Source organism: Lipophrys pholis (genome assembly GCF_963383615.2).
Source record: "Lipophrys pholis genome assembly, chromosome: 11".
NCBI lineage: Eukaryota > Metazoa > Chordata > Actinopteri > Blenniiformes > Blenniidae > Lipophrys > Lipophrys pholis.
The window spans coordinates 19175417-19194833 of NC_137631.1; the positions used below are offsets into that span (position 1 = coordinate 19175417).

The following is a 19417-nucleotide window of genomic DNA, read 5'->3' on the forward strand; positions in this document are numbered from 1 at the left end:
GAGCTTTAGAAACAGGGTCAGGAAAGGTAAAACATTATGGGAATAATTCAACCTAATTAAAATTCGAAGTGCTTTGAATATAAACCACAGTATAAGGGACTTCTCGTTCTGTATACCAGTTTAGTGTAGGGGTTTTCAAAGAGTGGTAGCATTAATCTCTTCTCAGTGGCAACAAAACATTTGACACATTTTTCCATCCTTCCTTTTCCTTCCTTTCAAAAGAATAAGCTATTACTTCTTTGCAAACAACACAGTGTGATAGGGAAGCATCAACGCCATTCCACCAAGATCATCTTTAAAGTTAGATTTTGGTCAAACTTCATTCTATCAAAATTTACATTAATTAATAAACTTTCTCGTGATTTGGCCACATGGCTACGACATTATAACCTTGATTATTGCCACACCTATCCTTTAGATTACCCACAAGCAAACTTTATCTGAGTCGATCTCCAGCAGCCTCAGTTATTTGTTTGTTTGCCACCATAGAGTAAGACTGATCATGTGATTCATGTAATGAAATTGATGTGGAAGAAAGGCCATTCTCTCAGACATCTCAGAAATGTTGACACACTTTGTGCTCGTCATGCTGTACGGTGTCTTTCCCAGAATTGCCTAATATGATCCGAGCTTTGTTTCTGGCAACACACAGTGGCATGGAGAATCACTTTATCCATCACAGCTATATTATTTGTCACGCACATTTGAAAGCTGTACATTAACTCGCTTTAGCTCGGGGATAACGATGAAAAGAAAACCAGATTTGATGTGTGAAACCACTCATCTTCTCTGCAGGCCTCTTTCCAGCGCTCCAACAGCCATGACAAAGTGCGAAAGATAGTTGCCGAAGAAGGCCGGGCAGCTCGTAACCTCATCGCTTGGAGTGTGCCTCTCGAAAACAAAGAGGAAGAAGGTTGGTAGCTGCATGCAAAACAAAACTCTGCCATTGTTGTTCTTATGCTGAAGGCGCTGTTCAATTTAGATGTCATATTCATATCTCAAGGTCAGTGGAGGAAGTTTATTTAGAGCATTTACAGTGAGCGCCTTTGGCAATGTCATCAAGAAGCTGTGATCTCACTCCTGTAGCATGCTGGTAATAGTAATACAATATCAGCTGGGAGACGGTGAGAGGACTTAGGTTTACACTTGTCTTGTATTTGATCATATGACATGTGAAAAACGATAGTTTTGGTTGTGGAAAGCTTTACGAAATATTGTACAATAGTTTAGGGTGTTTGTTCAGAGGGATAGTATGTATTAACATTGAAATAGTCTTGTCCCCTCAAGAAGGAGAGCTGATAACATTCAACTTTAAATTTTTATATATTGAGTGGAAGAACCTTTTCACTTTATCAAGAATTTATTTTAAAAGGGACTTCTTTTAATCCAGCCTACTTAAAACCCCAACCAGAACCTTTAACTGTGTCAGTCTGGTTCTCCTCCTCCTCCTCTTCCTCCTCCTCCTCCTCCTCCTCCTTTGTGAGTCTGTTTCAGTAGGTATTCAAGGCCTCTTTTATACTTGACACAGAGATTGGATTGAATTGCACACTTTGTCGTCACAGTCTTCTACTTTCAGGTCTTATTGTGGTTTGTTCTTTTAATATGATACATCCGATTAGTCAATCATTTGTAGGCACATGGTTTTCATAGTGTTTCATCCAATAGTCTTATCTGTCTTATCTGTTTTAAGTTCTGCACTTTGGTCAACGGTTGTCTTGAAACGTCACAGAACTTTAGGAATGAAGCTAATCATGCAACCATCATAGAGTTTTGTTGTCGAATGAACTTATTTTATGATTTTTTTAAATTTAATCGGTGATCAAAGAAAAGCCTCTGTTTCTTCTTTGCATAGCAAAGTCCAAAGGCAACTCCAGTGGCAGCTCCAAGCCTCAGAGGGTCAACTGTGGACAACAAAGAAACAAAAAACAGGTATTTTTTATCATTTATCACTTCCGCCCACTAGAGGGCAGTCTTCACCAATTCATCAACCCTATTCTTCTACTTTTTTGCCAGAAATGCTAAAATAAACACACTTAGGTGCCTCTGACAGTGTCATGCAGCTCTCATTTTTTTTGCTTTACGAAAGGCAGTCTGGAGAAAAATATAATTATTAAAGGGAAGAGGATCAGGTGTCCCCACTTTAGTCTGTGAAGTGACTGAATATTAGTGTTCTTCTATTCCATCCCACCTGTAGCTAAATCTCTGCCACTCCTCTCCTGTGTATTATTCTTTATTTTAATATACAGATGGAAGTTATAATATTTAATTTTATTAATTTTTATTATGTGTTATTATGTTTGCCGATTTAATAATGTGACTATGTAAAAAGTGTCTTGCAGTATTTTGAAAAGCTCTACACAAATGATTTTAACATATATTATACATATATTATATATATATTGCCTGATGGAAACAATTTTTATTATTGACCAATTCTCACAGTTGCCACATAGGGTTCAAAATAACCTGCCTATTTTGGCGTGTTGTCTGAATAAGAACAGCTGCACCCCTTGTCCCAGCCATAATAGAAATAGCCTTCAGCACCTTCAGCAGCTGTATTTAAACATGAAGACAGCCACACTGCACTGCGTCAGTCTGTACTGGATCATGTTTAACCAATGGTCTGCCTTGACAGAATGCCGGTTTGGAAACTAAAGGAGCCCTGCTGGAAAAGGGAACAGAAAAAAGTCCCACCAAGGCCAGGCAACCCCGCAAGGTGGACCTGCGAGCTCGCTACTGGGCGTTCCTCTTCGAGAACCTGCGCCGGGCTGTGGGCGAGCTATACGTCACATGTGAATCTGATCAGAGTGTCGTGGAATGCAAGGTCAGTCTGTTTGCTTTTAGATGTAAAATGACTGAGGGCTAAGGTTGAAATCTGTTTCATAGTTTCAGGATTTTTCAGGTTATTTTGGGTTCAGTGATGCAAAGGTGAATTCATGAACACTAGAGGGAGACATTGTGATCATGATGGGATTTCTCACCCAGCTTGCATTCCTTTTGATTCCTCTTGGATCTCCAAAACATTCTTATTTTGTCATGAATATTCATTACTTATAAGAAACAGCCTCTGATGTAACAGCCAAGCCATAAACAATTTTCCATTTTTGTGGACATGATTTGAAAGTTGCTCTTGTATGTTGTACAACGTGCACATTCAATTATATATATTTTTTTACCATGCTTCCTTTTTCTGTGCTTGTGTATGTTAGTTTTTGATGCACCAGACATTGTGTGACCTACTTGAAAAAAAACTTTCTGGCCTGCGTTTCGTTGATCCTTCTGCCATGTTTCATAAGGCTGAGCTTTGTTCTGGTGATGGTCTGCGGTCTTTAGCGTAGCCCCGTTCCCTGTGGTGTGGTCGGCTTGCTGACAGTGCCACAGCGCAGCTCCCATGTGGTGTCATGAGCATGCTGTCAGTTGTCCTGTGTCACACAACAGGCTGCTGGGCATGTTTTTGTTTTGTGTATCCCTCCCCTCCACCTACCACCGTGTCTTTGTACACTTTAATGCCGTCTAATGGCCATGAAGCAGGGTGCTGTTCATAATCCCCCATCCCACCCAGCCTGGGTTTAATGGACGCTGATGGATGACGGAGTCATCTGGAGGGGAAGGAGAGTACTCTCATAGCCCCCAGCCACAACTCCCCCCTTCCCCGGTGGAGCTGTGGACAATCTGCATTATGTGCCCTCACATTAACAACCCACAATATTCAAGCTTAACAAGCATGATCATCATGAGGAAGTGATGACGACTTCTCGGTCAAGGCTCGGTACTGTTATAGTTTATTTAATTCTGAATAAGTTTCTCAAACATGCTTATGGATGAAGCCCAGGCCTCTGTAACCCGGCACCCACTGGCTTAATTACTGACCAGTGACTCTTCAGCCATGACTTCTTTTGTATTTATTGGATGTGATGCAAAGACAGAGGTGTTGATTAACTTATTCCAAACGTAATAGCTTAGTTTGTAAGAGGTTTTTACTTTGGAAGGTGAAATAAGGTGATTAAGTCCTTATTTTATAATAGTTTATCTTCATTATACGTTGATCACATTCAGTTGTAAAATATGACTCTTATTTTTTTTTTTTAAATCCTGGTTTCTTGTAAAAACCTACAGGACAGAAGCCGTGGAGCACAAAGTAAACATCCACATGCTACAACACCCATTGTGGATTTTTTTTTTTTACCCATTCAATGTAGAGTAATCCTAAATTTATGTAAGAACTTGCTATTGTAGTTTCTAAATGTTAACTGATATTTGAAGTGTTGACATAACTTAATGTTCTCACACTTCTTTTATCTGCGACGGTTCTTTAACCGAATCAAAGTTTTGGTTTCATTATTTGTTGTTGTTCTTTTGTATTCAGGGTTTATTGATTGTGTGTTGAGGCCACTATTTCTTACCTTCAGCTTTACTTGTCTGAGCCTTTCGTTTGCGTTTCAAGGTGTGGACCTCGGGCTTTTATTGGTCTTCTCACTTTATGGCAATGCCTCCTGAAGGTTAAACATTCATCAGCCTTTTCTCGTAAAATGTTATGTGTGGGGTATATTTTGGTAAGTGTGTCTGTTACCGTTTCGTAGGTCGATTTATGGTGCTTATAGTTACTGTCGGCCTGAGATGCAGAAAACCTCTCTCCATCTTGATCGTCATTACCAAATGAACGCCGAGCCGTGGTGCCGGCTCTGGCGGTTAACCAGCCCTAATCAGCAGACCTGCTGCTGGACACATCTTTCACTGGCCTGACTTGCCTATTAACTAAAAGCACTGTGAAGCTTTACTCTCAATTACCACTCCCTTCACGCTCCCCATCAATCAGTTGTGTCTTGTGTGTTTCATTAGCACTCTGGGGAAGAATAACCTCCTCGCAGCCTGCCACCTCTGGAAAACCAAAACTGTGGTCCAAGTGTAGATAAGGGGCATTGTTATGGGAATATCTGCTGCTTCTGTTCTTTTTCAAAGATTTCAGTTTGAAGTGTTTATGATTTGCGTTTGAGCTTGAGATCTTTGTGTGGTCTTTTTCTTTTTTTTTGGCAAATTGAAGTTCTTTGAATTCCTATTCATTTGACTCGTTTGTCAATTACATCATTTTCATGATATTTTGGGAATAGTAAACTTTTTACCTGTATTGCGGTTTCTTGAAAAGTGTGGGAGAGGTTGAACCATACTGTGACACTAAGCTTTATCTTGTTCGATTAGTCGCCATTACACTTGTCATAAATTTCGCTTTAAACTTGTATTTTGTGTTTCTTTTGTATCCTTCATGATTTCTTCTCTAAAAGCATGGGGGGGAGCAGCTTTTACAGATCACATTTCCCAGAGAGAAGGCCAAAGATTGAAATATCTGCCACAAGTATACACCTCTCAATTATAGGTGTAACTGAGATTAATGCTGTCATGAATTAAACACATTTATGAAGCTGTTTCTTTTGATAAAGAGTTGATGTCTGTGTTTTTTTTTCTATTTGTCTTTTGGTAAATTTCGTTTGTGGTTTTTATGTCTGTGTCGTTCAGGAGGTGTTGATGATGTTGGATAACTACGTTCGGGATTTCAAAGCTCTGATAGTCTGGATCCAGCTTCAAGAGAAGTTGGAGAAAACCGATGCCCAGAACAGGTAACTCACTAAGTCCTTGTCTCATTCACTGCCGTGTTAAATAGTTTCCTCTAGTGAAACTGGAGGTGCCTGTGTCTGGTCCCCAGTTGAGTCACAAACAGATTGGATCAATAGCCTTGGCTTTAATTCAAAGAGATCCATGAGTTTATTGGCTTCTCTTTAACACACTGACCGCTGCAGCCGTAAATTGACTAAGAAATGGAACCTGCTGTGCTACCTCCCAATTTGTTCATTTAAAACGAACTGTTAATCAATAAGACAGCCTCAAAGTTCTACGTGCTTCATTTATTTCTCGCATCCCGGCAAGTGAATCGGCCTAAATGATTTGCCAAATGTGACTCAAGTGTCTGTGTGTGTTTAGCGATGAAGATTTCAAATGAGCTGCATTGTCAAGAAATGACGCCACTTTCCCTTTGGACAGGCCCCCCTTCTTAGCCTGGGAGGTGCGCAAGATGTCACCGGGACGTCACGTGATGCCGAGCCCCACCAAAGACAGAATGGTTCCCTCTCCAGGGGCACGTCGTGCCCTCAACTTCAGGTAAGTTATCCTTTTTTTGTCAAGTGTCGTGTGTTTTTGTTTTTAAAAATTATTTGATTTCTGTACTCTTATTTACGCACTCACACACGCTACTGTGTAAAAAAGAAAAGAAAAGATTAGTACTTACTGTGATTGTTCCCCCACCCCCCGAAAAAAACAGAAAACATTTACCAAGTTCAGTTTCTGTGCAAAATTAGGAGAAAACGAAATACATAACTATACATAATAGCAAATCACCTTTCCGATCAGACTTCATGAGGGTACTTGCTATCGAATATGGCCGGAATAGGTCAAGCCTGTGAGATCAGACTTTTCCTAAACACTGCTATTTGAATCAATACTTGTATTAATAATACATGTATATTTTTCTCCTATTTGAAAATGTAAGAAACAAGAGGCTACCCCCCCATGTTGTTATTATTTTTTAGTTGTTCATATTTTTTTAAATAAAAAAAAAAAAAGAATAGCAAATCACATTGGAAGCTGATGGCATTAGCGTGTCTCACTTTCTTTCCCTTCAACCAAACGTGTGCATGTGCACTGGCTTTGTCTTCTCTGACTCTACTACTGGTAAACGTTTGTGCATTCTTTTGAAAGTGGTTTTCTTAGGTCGATTTGTAGGTTTTAAAGAGTCTGTATCACTTTCTAGAGTGCAGTAGGGAGAAAACATGATCAGGTGACTTCTTCTCATTATTTATGCGACTGATGCAACAGGTCATTCAAGTTTTCTTTTGTAATTTGTTCTTATACTTCCTGTGGTTTTACACAGTCATTTCAGGGATTTTCCAGTGCCCCCTTTCCTTCTTTTTTGTCCTTTCTTATGTAGACAAATTCACCTAAATTGATTATGGATAGCACTGAACCAAAACACTGAATTGTCAGTCTTGGCTTTTAAAGATTAATAGTTCTACATTGTTTCGGGGTGATTATATTGTACATTGTTTCCTGTTTAATACAGGTTTCTAGCATCAACCTCCGGACAATACTTCACTTGTCAGCTTCAGCAGTTGTTTAGTGCAAATTATTGTATGATTAGGCCATTCAGCTTCACACAAAAGACACGTTTTTAAGATCATACATACTTTGCGTGTCTCTGCTGATACATTTGTCTTTGTAATTCAGATTTTCAGTGTCAACATAAGGACAATGTTGATGCTTTTGAAATCATTTTGTGGAAAGTTCATTTAACAATTAACTGATTTAAACTGTGGCTGGTCTTGATCTTCATGGTCGTACGTCCATGTTTATGCATTTTGAACACGTTTCAGAGTTTTTGCAGATGGCCTTGTCCATACCTGTAAATACTATTGCATTGCTTGTAATGCTAATAAATAACCAGCCACGTTTTTCCCATTTATGATCGAGTGGAATGCCAGGAAGAGAGTAGATTTCAGTGGTACAGAACACCGTTGCATCTGAAGTTAACAATGTTACTTTACACAGGACTGAGTATCATAGCAGTTCTATCTGTTTTCGAAGAGGTTGGAGAGTGCAGAAAGCAATAATATCAAGACTGCTAATGATTGCTGATGGTGAAGCATTTGTTTAATGCAGTTTGTTGAATCTCTCACTTTCGACGCACGGAGTCGGTGGAAGGTGTAGATGAAAGTGTCAGTTAAAGACTGCTGAAGCATCGGTTCAATATTTGCACTGCTTTGTAATCTGATCCTAGGAAATGGATATTGATCATGACTGAGGCCTTTGCTCCACTACAGGCCTGTGCTCCTTTAGAGTGGAACGTTCTGGGTGGGGTCAGACAGACACTGTCATCAGACTGCTGCTTTAGACAAACAACATAGTAGGACGTGTTCAGAGATGATACAACTGAAAAGTCTACCCTCTGGCAGTCGAAGCTTCACCTTACAGGTGCAGGTCTGTTTGTTCTCAAGTGCGCTCTCTATGTTTATGTGTCTTCATCAGTGGTCCTCCATCAGCACTGGCCGCAGCTCGACTCTCCCATGCAACTCCCAGCTGGGCAGATCGAGTGAAGTGCACTCAGTCTGTTTCAACCTCAAGTCAACCAACCACATTCCCTGCAGAGAAACCCGGTAGGAAATCCACGTTAAAAGCCAGTATGTTCTACAGAGGGAATGGTTATGGAAACGTCTCCTGGATGTGTTGTTTTTTTCCAGGTAAAAAAGATGCAGAGGGTTGGATGACCGTACAGCGAGGACGCACTGCCAAGCCTCGCTCTGTCACCATGGTCGCCAAGGTCAATCCTGTCTTGGCTCGCGTGGTACCAAAACAGGAGAGTGCCAACTGCAACCAGTCACATGTGCCACATCAGGAAAAGCAGCAACTCCATCCTGACAGTCCCCTGGACAAGGACGTGACTCAAACGGACGCTAAACACCAAGTCCCCTCGGAGCCCAAGCCCTTGGAGGAGGTTAAACATCCAGTGAACGGACACATAATGGAGGTACTAACATTCACTACCATGTGATGTCTCATTGCCTGAGCTGTCCCTGGATATCAATTATTTATGGGGAACAGTGTAACACTAAACCATTTTATCAGCCACATTTGTTTTTGTTTTGGGCTCCGTGGTATTCATAGACGAACTGTCCAGACAGGCATATCAATTTTGATGGAATTGATTGTATACTGACATTTCAGGGGCAGAAAGACCTCTCACTCATCTTATAAATACTCAAATGATTCATCAAGACACACTTGGTAAGAGTGTGTTAAAGCCGTTGGTTGATTTAGAAAGCTGCCTTTCCAATTTGCTTAGTTTAAGCATTACTTGATGTTTAGGGCATGTCGATAGCATTTTCCCTGCATGATTTGTGGTTTAGCTGTGCGAGTATTGACTGGTGTTGCCTTTTTTTTTTTTTTCAATTATTGCTCTCATGAACTGCTTGAAATATGCATGTCTTTAATCGAGATTGCGTGTGTTTGTGTGTGACTGTCGGTGCAGCCCCCAGCAGAGAGTGTACGAGACTCGGGGCAGTGTGTCGACGCACCCTGTGAAGACGCGCCTCCCCCTATAGCAGCGTTCACCCCATCCCGAGCCCCAGAGTGCACCCCTGTCACAACCACACTCGCATCAGCAGACTTTACCTTATCAGTCCCAGTCCCTGCTCTGAACCTCACCACATCCCTAGATCTGTCCCAGACGGATGGGCTCACTACACTGTTGACCTTTGGGGACAGTGTGGCTGAGGGGGGCGCGTCTCAGGGCATGGCCACATCTGCTCCAGGACAGACTGAGACTCCCATGGCAGCGGTGAAACTGGAGAGTGTGCTGGACCCCACAGAGCTTTCTACTGTGAGTGCTGAGAGATGGAGGGCTGGGAGGGCAGGGATCCCCTCGGGTCCTTCACCGCCTAAACAAAGTCAGTCTTAGGAAGCCTCCAGACAAAAATGCGCCGGCAAGACCGCATAGCTCTCTGTAGTGTTGTTGTAGTACCATAGACTGTTAAGAATAGCTGCGAGTAGATGGCTTTTGTACTCGAGCAAGTACTTCCATAGTGTTTCCCAAATGTATTCTCTCGTCTTGGATTAGCTATACTGATGCTTTTTAGGTTTTGTACATAAAAATGCTTTTAAAAAGAAAAAAAAAAGGCATATATATAGTTTACATTCCACCAAGTCAATGCTTTCTCTGCTTCAAATCATTATCAAGTATCGGGTAATGCAAAGTTCCTTGCACCTAAACAAAGAAAAAAGAAATACATCCTTGAGATCTGCAGTGAAGGACATTTTATTGAAATTTTTCAGAAGATGCAAAGCGTGTTTTTGAATATTTACTTAAACGACAGATATTTTGAATAAACCTTTCCTCATTTTTCCACGACAGTCGATTTAAAGTCATTGCTGGCCACGAGATAATCAGTGAAATTCCTTTAATATTTCCATGTCAGAAAATTGTTTAAACTCTCCAAAAACCTCAAACCAATCAGTTAACGGCCAATTTTAGTGAGCAAAATCATAATTTGCCTCCTTCCACCATCTCTTCACCCTCACTGTTATTGTGCCCTGCATGACGTTTGGATGCTTCCTCACTTGTGATAATTGTGATTTATTGTGTGGTACAAGCTGTGATTGGGTTGATAAGAGTACATCCTTCAGTCTTTGAGTCATGCACCCATGTACAAATCAAACCAACTGTTTAAAAAATAAAATGAAATCTTCATAGGAACTCACATGAAACATTTTTTTCTATCAGACAATTTTTTCTTGTTCTTTTTGATTTTTTAATAGTATAAAGATTCACAGTTATCAGAAAATGAAGCATCAGCACTATCTTCTTGTGATAAAAATGCTTTACATTTAAAACTTTTATTAAAGAGCCAAATATGTCAACTGGAAAGGAATATTGTTAAATAGCTTACAGAAAAAATAAACAATAACCTTAACAGAATACAATAGTTATTGCTTTGCATTGAAGGAAAAAAAAAAGAAAATTGCAAGCTGGCCCAAGATTATTTTGTTAGCTTCGTTTGAAGTGTGCTCATTTGAACATTGTGCCAGTGAAGTACGAAGAGTGTGTGAGGTGAAATCTGTGCCGTGTGTGTAGCCCCAGTCCATGGCGGAGGTGCTCGCTAAAAAAGAAGAGCTGGCTGACCGGCTGGAGAAAGCCAACGAGGAAGCCATCGCCAGCGCCATTGCTGAGGAGGAACAGTTGACTCGAGAGATTCAGGCCGAGAACGACCTGGAGACCGACAATGAAAGCGACTTTCCTGTAAGTTCTTTCATCGTTTTTTTATATTTGAAAATTTCCTTCAGCCTTTTAAAATGATTTTTTTTTTTTTCCCTAATTTTGTATCAATTAAAACACTTTTTCCACAGACTGGCATTGGCAATGGAGCCGGTGGAGTTAATATGGACTGGAGTGACATGCTGGCAGATTACGATGGTTGGTTTGTAAATGAGACCCACCTTTTTTTCTTAAAGCAAACATGGCACTGAAAAATGTTTATTTTGTGTCCTGCCCTTCAGCTCGAGAACCATGGCGTCAGAGTACCTCATGGGGGGACATGGTAGAAGAAGAACCGTCACGGCCTCCTGGACATGGAATCCACATGCATGAGAAGTTGTCCTCACCGTCACGCAAAAGGTAGTGAGCGTTTTTGATTAGGAAGCGGTTTTGTAATGATTTGTACAATATGCTTTTGAGCAGATTTAACCACGAGTAACAACAACTCCACCTGTTCAATTTTATTTCAGTGCCATCATTTTACTGGTACAACTCAGTCGAGATCAAACTTGGCTGCAAATGGTCCCGAAACGAAAATGAGTTTGACACCCAGCAGTAGCTGATTTATCACATCCTCTTTCTTAGAATTGAGGGGGTTTTTTTCTACACAGTTCAGTCAGTTTTTCGGCTTTATCTTCAACCCTCATTTTCAAACTTCTCACCTAACTTTGACAGGGATTTAACCCAGTGTCATGAAAGTCAAAGACTCATATTACATTTCAGGCTGTTCTTTGTTTTCAGGCTACCTCCCAGACTGTCTATACAGACCCTGATTGAGTCTGTCTGCTGTGGACATTGTTGATAAGGAAGGGGATGAAAGATTTGTTTCCATATTTTCGACAGGACCATTGCAGAGTCAAGGAAGAAACATGAGGAGAAGCAGCTGAAGGCGCAGCAGCTGAGGGACAAACTCCGGGAGGAAAAGGCAGTCAAAGTGCAGAAGCTCTTGGAGAGGGTGAGTAAGCTGTGCCGACTCGACGGAAAGCACCTTGAAGAAACCCCATGCACGCTAAGCTGGGCCTGGCTCACAAACGAGAGGTTCTGTCAGCACACAACTCGATAGAATCATCAAATATTACAGCCCCATTCAGTCACATCCAGGCCAGCTGGCCGCAGGCAGCCATGAGACAGACCCCCAGCCAAAATCAACAGCCTTTCATGAAGTTTGTTTTTATAGCCCAGACCATAGCAAGATGAGTGAGTCCTAGAGTAAATCAGGTTAACCACATAAATACATGAAGTGGTGTGTCTTCTTATTAATCCCCACGCGGACTTGCCTGAGACTGTACAAACTCAGAAATGTATTGTCTGTGTTGCCCTGAAGAATCTAACGTTCATTTTTGTTGTCACCAATCCTGTCTCTCACGTCTTTCTGTCTGCAGGAGAAGGAAGTGAGGAAATGGAAAGAGCAGTTGTTGGAGCAACGTCGGAAGATGATGGAGGAAAAGCTCCTTCATGCAGAGTTGAAGAGAGAGGTGCAACTTCAGGCGATTGTAAAAAAGGCTCAAGTGGAAGAGGCCAAGGTAGATTCGAGGACCACCTGACATGTCACAGCTTGAAAGAATTCACACACTTTGTTTGCCTGGCATTTGCTCGTATTCCTCCTTCATGGGTATATATTTGTGCACAGGTAAATGAAATCGCTTTCATCAACACTCTGGAGGCTCAAAACAAGAGACACGATGTTCTGGCGAAGTTGAATGAATATGAACAGCGCCTCAACGAACTGCAGGAAGATAGGCAACGGAGGCAGGAGGAGAAACAGGCCAGAGATGAAGCCGTGCAGGTAGTTTGACATTTCGTCGCAGTAAATCAGAACTAAATCACTGCATTTCACAAATAGTTACACGTCTAATATATACATCTTTCCATTGTAGGAGCGTAAGCGGGTCCTGGAAGCAGAGCGGCAGGCAAGAGTGGAAGAGCTGCTGATGAAGAGGAAGGAGCAGGAGGCCCGCATCGAACAGCAGAGGCAGGAAAAAGAGAAAGCAAGAGAGGATGCAGCACGGGAAAGAGCCAGGTTTGTATTCATCAAATCTACTCACTGTGGGAGTATACGGTGGAACTAGGAACTATTCAGACACCGTCACATTTTGTTTCCTCTATTAAGTTACAAATTGAATTAGGAAAAATGGTTCGGAGTGGAGTTTAGTCCAACAATTTGTAGTTATGAACCAGTGACAAATGTTTTAGACGTTTCGAGAGTGGTTTCTGAGATAATTGTTTCCTGATCTGTAACGTCCCGTGTTCTCGGGAGTTTTAAGGGATTCTGTCCTTGCATGCAGTTTGTGTTGTCTTAACAGGAAAGCTATATATATTCAGCGTCTGTCTAGGATGTGTTGTATCCTTTCACTTTTTTACTAACGCTTGTTTTTATACAAAGCTCAATGCCATACAGTAAGCGAGATAAACTCATTTTGAGTTTCGGACCAGACTCTCAGTCCAGAAATGACCATAAATGAAACATTTATATTTATGGTTTATGACCAACCTAGAAAAATAAGTTCCCATTGTCATTATGGGTTATATAACGTGCTTTGCATTCAGCTGCTACGTTCTAGTACACGGGATGTTTTATTAAAATTAAACCTCCTGAATTCACCACACATATTTAGGTAGCCATACCAGGATGATTCCGGCATGAGACTTGCATTGACTTTCACCGACTTGACACGCTTTTTCCTACGTTCCATCTGTAGGGACCGGGAGGAGCGTCTGGCCGCTCTTAGTGCTGCTCAACAAGAGGCCATGGAGGAGCTACAGAAGAAAATCCAGATTAAGGTAAGTTTATATCATACCGCCGTGCATCCGTACAGACATCCTTGCAGGAATCCCGCCGTTCTCCGTATGACCCATGGCTTCTGGTTTCTTCATTAGCACGATGAGAGCAGCCGCAGGCATATGGAGCAAATCGAACAGAGGAAAGAGAAGGCTGCTGAGCTCAGCAGTGGACGGCATGCTAACACAGACTACGCTCCCAAACTGACACCATATGAGCGCAAGAAACAGTGCTCACTGTGCAGTGTCGTGGTATGTAAACCTTCATCTCATCCATCTTTGGGTGTATTTCTTTTTTGGTGTGTTTGACTTGAATGCAACATGTAGATTTTTGCTGTAGAACTTTGTACATCTTTTGTTACTGGAGGGAAATGTGGTCTGCGTCCATTATTTTACTCCTTACTTTGAATGGGCTACAGTCGCTCTCAGACCTTTAATTGTTTTTATCATATTTCTGATGATAACCTATGTTTTTCATTGAGGTTCATAAAGACAAGAAACATGCTGCACCACAGCAGCTCTGCTGAGTTACTTGTTGAGTTTTTCTATTCTTTTGCATTAAGGACAAAAATTCTTACGTGAAGGTGATTCTCAGGTTTCTTTCGTTTTTTTTTTTTTTTTAAAAGAGGACAGGTTTAAAAGAGGATTGGCCTTCACTGATTAAATGTGACCCTTTAAACAAAGATTTATGCCAGCATGTGATTATGCATTTTTAAACACCAGGCAACAAATCCACAAGCAGACACATTTATCTAACTGGCTGCCATGACAACAAATGTGGGACGCCTTGGGTCTTCAAAGCAGCGTGAGATAAAGAGGAGGGTCAAGGGTGATCGAGCGAATCTTGTTAAAATGTTATATGACCTTGGCCGACATCTTGACACCAGAGATCGTGAACGGGTCAGCTTCAAGCACTTTATTTAATGATATTAAACACAAACCAACCCATGTGGGACAGAGCGTGGAAAAAATATCCCCTGATATATATATTCAGTCTATTGTAGTGGTCATTTACTGGAGTTGCCCAACGTTTATTTAGACAACTATGAGTTCAAAGTCATCTTCAAATAGCATTTGGAATATGAATCATATTTAAGCCAAATGTCCTGCCATTTTATTTATTCTGTACTTGTGTACGTGTGTGTGTGTGTATATATATATATATGTATGACCCCACATTCCTCTCCAATACTCTAGGCACTTCTTAATAAACAATAGATGTATATTTGGGGGTGTTTTCATTTGAAGACAATCAGGCAAGTCTCTGCTGATATTAAATGATGGATTAGTCGTATACTATTACATCATCCTAAAGTTTTGGTTTGTTAGTTAGTTTGTTAGGGTTTTTTTTTTTGCCATGTGTTAAATTGATAGTACAATAAGTATCCATGAAATCTGACTCAGGATGGTTAACAAATCACATTTCCTTTCATTCCACAGTATTTAATTAATCTATTTTTTTAAACTTGGGATCAGAAATGGAAGTTCACGTTCCCTTGTACATTTGTATGTGGTATATAGTTTCACCAGGACAGCACTTTGCCCTATTGACCCTTTCCTGCCTCTGTCACGATTGTGTCCATAGCAGTGACCTCTGACCTCTGTTTGTATTTGTAGATCACCTCAGAGGTGCACCTGTTCAGCCACACGAAGGGCAAGAGACACCAGCAGGCTGTGCGAGACAGCAGCAGCATCCAGGGACGGGAGCTCTCTGATGAGGAAGTGGTGCGTATCACCCACTCAGGGAACAAACATCCACTTAATTCTGCCAAAGTGGGCGGCCCACATCCTGCCACTCAAGTCATGTGCAAAGACAAAGAGATGCAGCAGTTGTCGTTTACGATATGGTCATTATTATTGTTTATGCATCCCCTCCTATACTGCCACAGCTCTGCTGCTGGCTTTGTGGCATTACAAATGGACCTTGAAATGTACACAGTTAGGGTTCAGTGCTTCAGTGGAGGGCTGACATCACCCTCTTGTCTCTATTTTATTTTATTTTTTTTTTTGTCGTCCAGAGTTTTTTTTTTTTTCCATGGGAAGGCAGCTCGTTAATGCAAGGTAACCTCTCAAGCTGCAATATGAGATTGGCTTTCAGCAGAGCTCATTGTGAAGCTGACATCTGTTGGTGCTATACGCGGCACCTTTGGCCCCGGCAGCTCCTTCATTCAAAGCTCTCTTCAGTGAGGAATAATTGATACCCTTGTCTTCCTTTCTTCTAAATCATTTCCTTTTGAAACGTGGCTCATTTTTCTCCCCCTCCTTGACAGTATGATAAACAAGGCGATGGAGAGCAGCACTTTACTGATATAAAACTGTAAATTGTAAATCTATTAACCTTATGTCATTTACATTTACAATGTTTCACGTCATTATTTGAAATTTGCTGTAACCATAATAGTTGGATTTGGCTATTAGTTGCATGTTGCCAGTCAAGTTTTCCTAAAAATAAAAAAATCTGCCTACTCTCAGAAATAACACAAAGTGTAACATCGTGATTAAATTTATTCCTGCATTGAGCTATTCTAATTTCTCTAATAGATAAGATTCAAATGCCTGTAACTACTTTTTCTCATTACCGGTAAAAAACTAAGAAACCATTCAATAGGTAAACATGCAGAAACTTTGTTTGCATAGATTCTTGTACCATTTTGTTATTTATATCAAAGCTCATTTTGCTGTTCAGTTTCATTCGAACCCCTGCCAACTATTTTCCGGACTGTGGCTCAATAACTCTTCCAGCAATGAAAGGTTTTTAATTAAAGTGAAGATGGTTGGTTCAGCTGTGCATGGGTCACTTCATAGTTTTTCAGCGGGAGCTGGCCGAAAATGCCCTGTGCCTTCGTGTTTTGTCGTCTTTCTCTCATTCTTCTAGACTTGTGATTTAAATTGGAAATGCTAACATTATCCTCAAGGCCACATCGATGTATGGGCACAGAGCTTGACATTTACTGTAATTCTTTACATTCACCATGTCTTCTGATGCGAGGAGATGCAGGTACTGTCCAACACTCTCGGTTTCCTTTGCCATGGAGAGCCATAACCATGCCGAGTATCAAATTTGACATCTCTGAGGAACGCAAAAGTCCTAAAGGGCTTGTCACTGAAGCCACATCAATACCCACAAAAGGAGAACCTTGATGAAAACATCTAGACTGCCAGTTGTAGTTTGCGCACCATGCACAGTTTAGAACTTACTTGTCGTCACGGTATAGTAACAAGAATATTTATACATTGAAAGTATTTGAATGTTATTCACGTTTAAAAAAAAAAGTTTAAATTGGTAATAATAAAAAACAGAGTTCAAGTCAAAAGTCTCTTATTCAGCTATTCATTTTTTTTTTCTTGGTTCCTCTTCAACTGTCACTGGGTGCAGTTGGAATCACCAATGTCGGTTCAAGCTTTGCTCAGTTGGTAATTTAATTCTGTTGTAGTAACATATCCAAAAAGAAATCCAACTCTTTCCTTTATGCCAAATGTAAGGTCAAATAGAAATACTTCTATTGCAGCAAGAGAAGCAGTGCCTCTTTTGTGAAAACTTACATTGTGTCATTGCAGGAAAATTTTGACGGTGGTATTACATTACTCCCACCAAAGGCCATTTCTGGCATTATAAGGTAGCTGCACCCTCGGGCTAACGTCCCTGCCTGTCGTTGTGGTTCAGTAGATTGACACTTGTCATAAATGCCCTACAGCTTCAGTTTACACTATTAGAATGAACCATAATTAAATCTGTAGGAGATGATCATCTCAGAATCAGTATTTCACTCTTGATAATTTGGGTGTCTTCTGTAAAACAGGTGTGACTTTATGACTGATGATATTTTGGATGAGTTGAAACAATTCCATTAAGTGAGTGGCTCATGCACAGGATGGCCTCTCAGAGAAATGATTGAACATCTGCCCCCAAAGTGAGCGACAGCCACGGACATGAGTCATGACTGACCTGTGATGTCAGTGAGGAGAGGGCAGAGGCAAACACATACAAATACAGACTCTACCCTGGAAACATGACATCCTTATTTTCATTATCCTTTCCATTACAAAGTTTGGTAATATTTTGTTACTGCTACTGTAAGAAATAAGTAAATAAATAAATAAGGAAAAACTGTTAAAATCCTTAAATGTTCCTGTTGTGTGCTGTTGTGCCCCTCAAACGGTCTGTAATGTTTAATTGTTATGTGGTGAGTTTTAGATTTAAATTTGGCCTTGGGAGCTTCTTCTAATGCAACTGAAAAAATAGCCACTGTTACAGCCCGAAAATTACAGCCTGAAATAATAAAGACAATTGCAGAAAAGTGATAATGTGGGCCCTCTAATTTGTCAGAGCATTCATTTGTTTTAAAGGTCCTTTTTTGGTCAATCTGATCTTAGATTCAGTCAGTGGCTCTATTGTACCAGTTTCCCTCGGTTCGCTATAGTAGGATTAATGACACCATTTTTTTTTTTTTTTCTTTTTTAAACACCTCTCAGTGACAAACCTCTATTCACGCAGCAGGTGCTCTGACTCAATGGTATGCCGTCCCACACACAGGTTAGCTTGACCGCTGCATTGAAATCCTTTATCTGAGGTCATTCTTTCCTTTGGGGGTGCTGGGTGACAGGATAATTGACTAATTCGTTTTGTGCACATGCATCATGCCATTCAAATTGGGTTACAACCTCCACTCCACCCCCACCCCTCCTAGTTAAAATATCAGAATCATCTGACAGGACCAGACAGGATACGACACCTCGGGGCCTTTCACGTGTCCATGTGTGGGCAGGACAGGTGTCCTCAAAAGAGCAATAGAGTCTTGGGGGTAATTACAGGATCTAGTGGTGTAATTGAGACATGTGGAGCTATTTGTTGCACCTTCAATTCACTGGCACGTCTTTAGTATGCAATCTGCTCTCACCCTGAAATGTGTTGTTGTGGTTTCATTGTAATTTTGAAGAAAAAAAACCCAATGTCGTCATGTCTGATATCTTCGGTAAAACTAATAATTCTTCATTAAAATATGATGTTGTATTTTAATGATTGAAAGAAGCTGAAGTTACGCTTTTATTTTACTCTGTGTGATTGAAAACTATCATTTAAAGTAAGAATTGACACTTGTTTTTTAAAATTTGTATATAATTGTAATTATGATCATTATAATTACAATTGAAAATGTGAAAATATTCGTATCTCTTATCTTGATTTGTAGTTCAAAAGTATTAACAAAAAAAGCTTGACTTATTTTAGTTTGTGTAAAATCTAAGTTTATGGAAGAAATTAACTTGTCCTTTGTATACCAGTTATCTGCGAAGCGTCTGTGTTTATAATCAGATCGATTAGAAAAAATAAAGTCCAATAAAACCGTAATTTAGTGTTGCATTTGAAGGAAAGGGCCTGTTTACTTTGGATTACTTGTCTGCTTTCAATTATAGGTGAATAGTAGTGTCACTGATGTATTGTTTATTTATTTTTTTTGTCCTCCAGGAGCATCTTTCATTAAGGAAGTACATTGTGGATATTTTGACGGACAGCTCAGTTTCTTCCGAGAGCATGAAAGATGTGGAGGAGCAGCAGAAGGCACGAAAGAAGCTGAAAAAGCTCCGTTCCAGGATGAACGCCAGGTAATACGTCTGTTTCCTCCTTGTCTTTTTTTTTCCACCATCCTCTCGCAGACAGAAGAGGACAAAACTGTGCCAGGATATATATTTTTTTATGAGTGACAAGGAGATGGAAAAAAGATGTTATGCGCATCCTGGCTGTCAAGGTAACACTGATGATCTTAATTTATGGCCACTCTCTGTGATTGG

The 19417-nt window shown here is 40.5% G+C and overlaps 1 protein-coding gene across 2 annotated transcripts in view; it reads left to right on the forward strand.

Annotated features, from left to right (window-relative positions):
- scaper (S-phase cyclin A-associated protein in the ER) overlaps window positions 1-19417 on the forward strand; it is a 60921-nt gene that overhangs the window by 4150 nt on the left and 37354 nt on the right. Inside the window, exons 2-20 of one of the 2 annotated variants that reach the window (XM_080476086.1) lie at window positions 796-913; window positions 1853-1929; window positions 2636-2824; window positions 5512-5612; window positions 6034-6150; window positions 8071-8198; window positions 8283-8569; window positions 9071-9421; window positions 10673-10837; window positions 10945-11011; window positions 11095-11212; window positions 11696-11807; window positions 12235-12375; window positions 12483-12638; window positions 12730-12872; window positions 13552-13633; window positions 13730-13882; window positions 15248-15355; window positions 19095-19231. In XM_080476086.1, coding sequence (XP_080332212.1) covers window positions 796-913; window positions 1853-1929; window positions 2636-2824; window positions 5512-5612; window positions 6034-6150; window positions 8071-8198; window positions 8283-8569; window positions 9071-9421; window positions 10673-10837; window positions 10945-11011; window positions 11095-11212; window positions 11696-11807; window positions 12235-12375; window positions 12483-12638; window positions 12730-12872; window positions 13552-13633; window positions 13730-13882; window positions 15248-15355; window positions 19095-19231 — 2750 coding nt within the window. The remainder of the gene's footprint in view (window positions 1-795; window positions 914-1852; window positions 1930-2635; window positions 2825-5511; window positions 5613-6033; window positions 6151-8070; window positions 8199-8282; window positions 8570-9070; window positions 9422-10672; window positions 10838-10944; window positions 11012-11094; window positions 11213-11695; window positions 11808-12234; window positions 12376-12482; window positions 12639-12729; window positions 12873-13551; window positions 13634-13729; window positions 13883-15247; window positions 15356-19094; window positions 19232-19417) is intronic. The other variant, XM_080476087.1, reaches the window with a different exon arrangement.